The sequence below is a fragment of the Octopus bimaculoides genome, chromosome 6, assembly GCF_001194135.2.
Source record: "Octopus bimaculoides isolate UCB-OBI-ISO-001 chromosome 6, ASM119413v2, whole genome shotgun sequence".
Classification (NCBI taxonomy): domain Eukaryota; kingdom Metazoa; phylum Mollusca; class Cephalopoda; order Octopoda; family Octopodidae; genus Octopus; species Octopus bimaculoides.
This window is the reverse complement of record NC_068986.1, coordinates 83,265,885-83,275,459: the sequence shown is the minus strand read 5'-3', so window position 1 is coordinate 83,275,459 and position 9,575 is coordinate 83,265,885. Positions and strand designations below refer to the sequence as shown.

The 9,575-nt window shown below is 36.0% G+C and overlaps 1 protein-coding gene across 2 annotated transcripts in view; it reads right to left on the bottom strand.

Moving 5' to 3' along the window:
* The window catches only part of LOC106873559 (2-phosphoxylose phosphatase 1-like), a 36,719-nt gene that overhangs the window by 2,738 nt on the left and 24,406 nt on the right, over positions 1-9,575 (bottom strand). For both annotated transcript variants that reach the window (XM_052968919.1, XM_052968918.1), the window contains exons 2-4: positions 7,060-7,197; positions 1,992-2,091; positions 693-914 (exon numbers count right to left, since the gene is read on the bottom strand). In XM_052968919.1, coding sequence (XP_052824879.1) covers positions 693-914; positions 1,992-2,043 — 274 coding nt within the window. In that variant the 5' untranslated portion in view covers positions 2,044-2,091; positions 7,060-7,197. The remainder of the gene's footprint in view (positions 1-692; positions 915-1,991; positions 2,092-7,059; positions 7,198-9,575) is intronic.

Here is a 9,575-nt window from a genome sequence, read left to right as displayed (position 1 = left end):
ATATATATATATGCATATATAGATACATGTATATATATATATATGTGCGTATATATATACATGTATATATATATGTATGTACATATGTATGTGTATATATGTATATATATTCTTTTATTTGTTTCAGTCACTTGACTGCGGCCATGCTGGAGTACCACCTTTAATCAAACAAATCGACCCCAAGACTTATTCTTTGTAAGCCTAGTACTTATTCTATCGTTCTCTTTTGCTAAATTATGGAGATGTAAACACACCAACAAACACAGACACACAAACATATATATATGACGGGCTTCTTTCAGTTTCCGTCTACCAAATCCATTCACAAAGCTTTGGTTGGCCTAAGGCTATAGTAGAAGACACTTGCCCAAGGTGCCATGCAGTAGGACTGAACCTGGAACCATGTGGTTGGCAAGCAAGTTACTTACCACACAATATGTATGTGTGTGGAGGCACAATGGCCCAGTGGTTAAGGCAGCTGACTTGTGATCGTAAAATTTGTGGTTTCAAGTTTATTGAGCAATAATGGAATCAATGATGACAATGATACTTACATACACATAAATATATGTACATGTTACCCTAGTAATTATATCAAACCATGAAATTCCAACCATTATGCAAATGAGTAGTGCCATACATAGTTTGACTTCATTTTGATAAACAGAAATTTTAGAGAAAATAAAACTTGCCTTTGTATTTTTGAGATCTTGCTGCACGAAACCCTTCACATGCTTTAATCACTCTTGGATGCTGAAGGAGTGTTCTATATGGTGTTTGTTTCTCAGATGATGACGACTTTATAACTGACAAACTTCTCTTTTGATGGTATTTTACTTGAAAATTTTGGAACTGATCTGTTGGCAGTTTTTCACTTGAAGATTTTAAAACTAATTTATAACAAATTGAAAGTTCTGAAATATAATTAACACAAGGTTCCATATGTGAAAACAATTAACTGAAAATTTACATTTTATATGAACAGTGAAAAACTATCTTTACTGCCTCTTCACTCTCCCATCTGTCACAAACAAAAATGCACAAACATGTGCCTCACTTTGAGAAAGTTATTGATTTTTGTTATGTAGAAAAATACTTTATAATAGACTTGTTTTGGAACATATAATTACTAATTTTGTATATCATGTAAGACTAAAAATTCTTAACCTAACAAAGATTTTACTTGGAGACTTTTGGTTTAAATGGCTTAGTAGCCTAATTCAGATACTTTCATTGTGTAAATGATACAAAAGCTAAAAAGTCATTTATATCTCTTTTACTCGTTTCAGTCTTTTGACTGTGGCCATGCTGGAGCACCACCTTTAGTCGAGCAAATCGACCCCAGGACTTTTTCCTTATAAGCTTAGTACTTATTCTATCGGTCTCTTTTGCCGAACCGCTAAGTTACGGGGACATAAACACACCAGCATCGGTTGTCAAGCGATGTTGGAGGACAAACACAGACATACAAACATATATATATATACATTTATATGACAGGCTTCTTTCAGTTTCCGTCTACCAAATCCACTCACAAGGCTTTGGTCGGCCCAAGGCTATAGTAGATGACACTTGCCCAAGGTGCCACACAGTGGGACTGAACCTGGGACCATGTGGTTGGTAAGCAAGCTACTTACCACACAGGAAAAACCTCAAAACCAAGTGCCATGCTATTATTGATATCCACACACAGTTAAGCTTACATGTTATTTGTGCTTTCAATGTCAATGTCTAGAAAATTCTCATTCATTCAATATTTAAATAGTTTATAAAATTCCATCCAAGCATACAAGTCTCTACAAATAAACAAAGAAAATATAAATGGAAGCTAAGATTAAAAGTACATTATAAATATTGTTAAGTTAGGATTGAAACTATTCATTTTAATTCCTAAAATCTTTCAGTCCATGTTTCCTCACCATTTTCATAAACAAGATTTTTTAAATTAGAAAAAAATTTTACAAAAAAAACTACTACAAAAATATACTTACGTATCAGTATTATACAAACAAGGATGCAAACAATATGTACCATAGAAAACATACTTAAACATTTCCAAAACAATGGTATCGACAGCAGAATGCATTTATTCTGAAATTTATAGAGGAAAAAAAAAAGTTCAATTAAACTATTCCTAATAACATTGAAAACTGTCAAAAAAATTTAAAAAAAGGTTAACTTTAGAAGTATTTTCAGTAACCTAAAGGCAAACTCACTGCCATTTTCTTGGAGAAAAAATTCTCTTTTAGTAAAAAGATGTAAAAACATCATATCTGTCCAGTGCTGCTGCCTTTCAGATTTCCAGATGCTGTGTTTCTAGCTCTTTAACTGTTATCAATGGGAAAAAACCAAAGAAGTAACTCTGGACAGATTTAAAGTCATAGCTTTGACTAAAATTGACCAATGTCCAATATTTTAAATCTGGGTTTGTCCCCGTTAATGGGGGTGGCCAGACCTACCTCACTCTTACAGCAACTGCTCTCACACTATCTCATCCGGTTTTGGGTGTCCTTTCTCCTCAAGCCAATCTTTCCAATGTCCTCCTCCATGTTTTCTTTGGTCAACCTCGCTTTCATGATCTATTCACCTTAAACTCAAGCGCTCTCCTCAGAGCATGATTCTCATCCCCCCTCAACACATGTCCATACCACCGCACTCCATTTGCCCTTGCCAGCTGTTCCACCGATTCCTCCAACTCCATCATCCCCATTAAGTCCTCAGTCCTCCTTTTATCCAATAGTTTCACACCACACATTGCTCTCTTGGTCCTTCTCAAAATTGCCATTTTGCTTCCCCTCAGACACCAGGTCTCACTTCCATACAGCAGTGCAGATCTCATGCAGCTCCAATAAACCTTTCCTTTCATCTTCAAAGCGAACCTTTTCCCATATAATAACGCTCCACATTCTCTTAACTTCACCCAGCCAAGTCTCACTCTTGCTGTCACAACTGCTTCACATCCACCCTATCTCCCAAATAACAAAACCCTCTCACTGGTTCCACCAGCCCTCCAGCTCCTTTCTCACATCTTCCACAAATAAAAACTCTTGCCAGTCTTAGGGTCACCTTCATTTTCCTAAATCTACCATGAATCCATTTCCCACATTTTCCACACAACACTGCAGTTGCCATTACCTTCCTCCCACACACACCACATGGATCTACCTTACTAACACTTCTCCTTCTACCCTGCTCACCATCACCTTTGTCTTCCCAAGGTTTACCTTCAAACCCTTGCTTTCAAACATCTTCCATTTCCAAAACTTCTCCCTCAATCCCTCCATCATCTCACTCATCAGAATGAGATCATCTGCAAACAATATCTCCATTATCAATCCTTCTCTAGCACTTTCCATCACCACGTCAATCACTATTGCCAACAACAACGGTGACAACACAGATCCCTGGTGTGCACCAACTTTCACTGCTAACTCCTCCGACAGCTCTGATCCAACTCTAACTCATCAGGGAAGCGTAAATGCAAACAAACACACACACATACATATATATATATATATATATATATGACAAACTTCTTTCAGTTTTCATTATGCAAACCCATTTACTAGGCTTTTGTTTGCCCAGAGTTATAGCAGGAGACTTGCTTAAAGTGCTGCATAGTAGGACCAAACCCAAAACCATATGATTGAAAAGCAAACACAGCTACACCAATGCATGACTCTAGGAAGGGCATCTAGCCATAGAAATTATGAGAAGCAAATACTGGAACTTGACACAGTCTTCTGACTGACTGGATCCTGTCAAACCATCTAACCCATGCCAGTATGGAAGCTGGACATTAAATCATGATTATTATATATCGTATCAGATCATAACTTGGCAACCATCAGAGAGACCAACCACTAGAATGTGAAATTTTGTAAAAAAAACATCTGAAGTTTTCAAAACCACTAAATTTAGAGGAGTGCAGTTACAAGCACCTGAGGATTATTCAAAGACCCTTGTAAAAAAAAAAGTGCTGCCCTGCTTCTGTTAAGTTATAAAAAGCAATACCTCAAATAATAGTTGTTAAGTCAGTTCTAAGAATAAATGATGTAAGATTAAGCTGCATTAACAAAATTTATTGCAGATCTAGCCAACCCAAGCCAGTATGAAGATAATAAAAATATGAATAACAGCTAAAAACATTTTATTAAATGAAATAACTTCTGTCTGGAACACATTACACCAGTCTTCCCTTCATTAAAGTTGTAGCAGAAATATTCAGCTATCACCTGATGTCATGATTCACTGAAATATAGCCCACATGATCAATAAAATTTAAACAATCACAACCTCACATGGAATAGGCTCCAGTGATGATTTCATCTTTTGGTGCATGTCCTGAGCCTATCAATCAGCATAAATTTGACACACCATGACTATGTGACAGGGAGCTACAGAATGCAACACAGAAAGCATTGAGAGAGAGCCTAGCATTTAGTATGTGAAGTGCAGGTATTATCAGACCAGATACAGGAGTCAGTAGCAGAGCAGCAGCTAACAACACCAAGCTAATGAATGATTGGTGACTGTAACACAATGACCAGCTGCCAACTTTTTGACTGCTGCTTCAACCACACTAACTCAGGAACAATTATCTCCAAACTTACTTAACATTTTGACATTTGTAGCAATGACAGTATTTGTGTGTGTGTGTGTTTGAAAAGAGTAAAAATTGCAAGAGTCCAGTGTACTTCTTCATACAAATTAAAACAAAAGTTGAATCGTTGACTGACAGCGCCACATTATTAATGGTATTTATTTCAAACATACCAACAAAATGAAGAGATACAAAAAAAAACAAAAAACTGAAACACCAATAAATTTGAATAGAGGTAACTAAACTAAATATTATTGTTCTTTCAACACTATGTATTGCATACATTTAGGTGAACTTTACTGGCAGAAATGTTTGTCAAAATATGTGTCAATTCACAAGTTCAGGTCAAAAAACTAACTTAACTTGTCAATAACAATGTTATAGGAAAATTACATGTTAACCTAGACTTTTGTTTAAATTAAATACTTGAAATGAAAGAGAACAGATTATTGTTATTAATAAAAAGAATATATAAAGGAATGCATATTCAAAACAAATATGTATAAATATGAATCTATATATGTTTTTAAAAAAAAGGCTGCATATGTATTTGATAGACAAATATAACAGTTAACAGAAACAATATTTTAATTAATTATATTTTGTTACGCGATATTTTTTTAGATTACTTTACACTTATAATTTAAATTATATGTACTGTGTGTCCTAGTTACTGTGAATTTAATGAACTCTCTTTAATGATTATTGCATACAAAAAGAATTGGAAACAAAAAATAGCTTCAAAATGGTAGAGTTCAAAAGAACAAAAGAAAAGATTATAGTGTGTGGGTTATTTGTAAAAAACTTTAGCAAGCTAAAAATGGAAAATAAATTAACATGTTAGTTGGTATGTACCAATTTTTTTTAACTTTCTCCTCTTTCAGATTTATCAACATCAACATGGCAGATTCCAATCTAACATAGGAAAGGAAAAGGCAAACCAACCACAACAAACTGAAGATTACCAGCTCCTTGAACATAGTCAAGTCCTTTATGCTCAGGGTCAGGAAAGAGCTGGAGATCTCTAGATGGGAAAGAGTCAAGTCCTTTATGTTCAGGATCAGGAAAGAGCTAGAGATCTCTAGAGGGGCAGTCCACGGTCATATGTTGTCAGCACAGCTGAGGACATCATCAACGACAACCCCAGTGGTTAATGAAAGCCATTGCCAAGCAGCTCAAAGTGGTGTGATGGTAGATTCTTTCATGATGAGGAGAAAGCAGTTCATGTCCACCAAGACCCAAGAGAAATCTATGACCTCCAGCATCATGTAACTGCTTAGTTACCCTGAAGAAAACTGGACAGGGACACACACTACAGGCTTCCACACAATTTCCATCTATCAAATTCACTCACAAGACATTGGTTGACCTGCAGTGGAATTGAACATGAAACCATGTGGTTGTAAAGCAAGCTTCACAGTCATGCCTGGGAGTGATTGTGTGGTAAGAAGCTTGCTTCCCAACCAAATGGTCCCAGGTTCAGTCCTACTGTGTAGCACCTTGGGCAAGTGTCTACTATAGCCTCAAGCCAACCAAAGCCTTGTGAGTGGATTTGGTAGACGGAAACTGAAAGAAGCCCATCATATGTGTGTATGTCTTTGTTTGTCCTTCCATCACCGCTTGATAACTGGTGTTGGTGTGCTTACGTCCCCGTAACTTAGCAGTTCAGCAAAAGTGACTGATAGAATAAGTACCAGGCTTACAAAGAATAAGTCCTAGGGTCAATTCATTCAATTAAAAATTCTAAAATCAGCTAATGGTGAAAATATGAATAACATACTCGGCAGAAAACTAACAAATACATGAGAGTATACTACTTCTGGAAGTTTACCAAGCACAAAGAATCCAGAACCATTGCATATAGCCCCATAATTCCTTGAATTATAGATGTGTCAACTACAAAATCTAGTAAGCTTGTAAACATCTAGTGATATTGACAGTAAATGTTTACAAACCACCTTGAATCAAAGTAATTTTTCAATGCTATTTATTTAAAATTCTGAATAGCTTTGTTTAGTCTCAACATGCAGCTGGTTATTAAGTTTTTTTCTCAACACTACATTATTCAGAAAGTCCTTCCTTTATAAGATAATAGGATGTGAGTGGAAGAAAATTTGGCTGCTATTTCCAGTAGTTCAAAAGGCTACATAGAAACTTCAATAGCTTGAATTCAAAATATAAACATTAAAGGCACATCAGTAACCAACTTGAGAATGATATTGATTTCTAACATTTGTGCAAGGTCACTATTTGAGGAGAAGGGGTAGTTGATACACTTGACTGGTACTTTATACTGAGCAAGAAAGGTAAAGTTCACTTAGGCATGATTGATTTAAACCCAAAATGTAAAGTAAATATTTCTATGTACTTTATCCAATGCTTTAAAAACTCTGCTAATCCAAGGCCCTCCAATACAAAATAAAATAAACTTATTTCTAAAAATATGGCTAACATACCTATTATAAGTTATACTTTCAGTGGTTTCTATCATTGGTATATGCTGTAGTACTGCCTTCCAGAGTTTTAGTCAATCATACTGACACCAATAGTCACTTCATCAATGAACTTCTTAAGCACCATATTTGTGCTTGCACCTGTGTTTAGAAAATGATAAAAAAAGAAAAGCATTTTTAATTAACTTCATTTGCCATCAATTTCTAAATATTGATTTCAAATTTTGGCATCAACCACAGATGAAAGGCAAAGTCAACCTCAAAAGAATTTGAACTCAGAACATAGAAGACAGACGAAATACAACCAAGCATTTTGTTTGGCATATAAACAAGTCTGCCAGCTCGCCACCTTTAAGAGTAACTTTTCAGCATCCAGACTGAAGAAAATTACGAGGTATTGCAATTATTGCTAAATTACAGGACAAAAAACAAAGAGAATTATTTTTTAAATAATGTCAATTATTAAAACATATAGGGACAAGACAAACACCAACACAAATTGAACATGTCATCATTGTTTAAACATCTATTTTTCTATGCTTGCATGGGTCAGATGAGAACATGCTGGGACAGGGTTTTCTATAACCAGATGCCCTTTCTGTTGCTAACATCTACTTGATTCCAAAATGAGGTAATAATCTCCCAGTCTTTTGAACAAATAGCCCAAACAGGTTTAGAAGAATTGGAATCAAACAGTACATGAATGACAAAGGCCTTACTGAATGATGCTAAGACACCCTAGGCCTTCTTGACAACTTTAGAGATGTGGTTTGTCCAACGCAGATCACTGTTGACAATAATACCCAGGTCACATTTACTAACAGACTTCTTATGATTGGTGTTGCTGAGGAACTATGTAAATCATCATCATCATGATAGTTTAACGTCTGCTTTCCATGCTAGCATGGGTTGGACGATTTGACTGAGGACTGGTGAAACCAGACGGCTACACCAGGCTCCAATCTGATTTGGCAGAGTTTCTACAGCTGGATGCCCTTCCTAACGCCAACCACTCAGAGAGTGTAGTTGGTGCTTTTACGTGTCACCCGCACGAAGGCCAGTCAGGCGGTACTGGCAATGGCCACACTCAAAATGGTGTATTTTATGTGCCACCCGCACAAGAGCCAGTCCAGGGGCACTGGCAACAATCTCGCTCGAAAAAGGCTGAGTTTTTCCTCTCAAAATGCATGACAACACACTTGTCCACAGCTAGCTTGAGTTTCTAGTCAGTAATCCATTACTGCATTATGTCCAGGTCTAATTGCTGGAAAAATCTATAGCATATAGGATCTGTTCTATTTATCTCAAGGTACGACATGGTGTCATCTGCATATTTCAATATTGTAACATTCAAGTTGGTGTCCATGTCATTAATATATGCATCAAACAATGGGCTCAAGAATGGATCTCTGTGGTACCTCAGATGTTATCTCATACGTCCTAGAACCCTGACTACCGCTTTTCGACCAAAAACGAAGGGCTTCAACCAGTTATAGAGATTATCTTTCACACCTGTTGCACAAAGTTTTGATAGGAGTCATTTGCGTGGCACAGAATTGAAGGTTTTAGCAAAGTCAAGATACATGCACACATGAGCTACCATCAGGAGATGTCCTCAAGAAACTCAATGAGTTTGCTACAGCAGCTGGAGTAAGAGAAATCCAAATTGTGATGTTTGAATACGGCTAAGGCACTACGCTATCATGAATAACTTTTTCAGATCTACTACCAATTCCCAAAAGTTAAGTGAACTGAAGTAAAAGAATAAAGCTTCAGCTAAGAATGTAAAGCAAAGCTAACTTTAGAACATCAAGGATCATAACAAAATACAATTTCTACCAACCCATCACTATGTTTTGACCACAGATCCAAAATTACTGCAATGGATTTGAAATCATTTGTTTCACAAATCTGTCAGCAAAAGAGATAATGGAGATAATGAACGATAATATATTTAAAAGCCGAGATGTGTGTGTGTACGTGAATATAATTTATGCACGTCCACAAATTAACACGCATGTCGCCCCAATTTTAGGAGGACATTGTTCATGACCCTACCTGCGTTTTCGTCAACTTTTTCTCTCAGAAGCACCTGTGTATAGCTGTAAAAATCGATAAACTTTTACCAATTTTGAAATTTGTTGACATGGTGAAGTCAAATCTGTGCGTACGCACGTGAAGGAGAGAGAGAGAGAGAAAGAAATAGTGTGTTTGTGACAAGGGGAGATACAGAGTGTTTGCTAGAGTCTAACAAAAAAATGGCAACAAAATGTGGGAAAGGGAGACACAAAGCGGCTAAGGAAAAAAAATTTCTCTAACCAAGAGTTTGTTTGCCATTGTCTAACAAAGGAAAAAAAGAACGAAAAAGTGAAAATGTAAAATGCATTTTTTTCTTCTTAAACATGAGATATAGTTTAAAATATAAGATGTTTTTGAAAGACACTATATTCTATAATGAGATTATATAACCTTTCTCACACAATAATTAAAATATATTTATTTTAAATCATTTATTTATT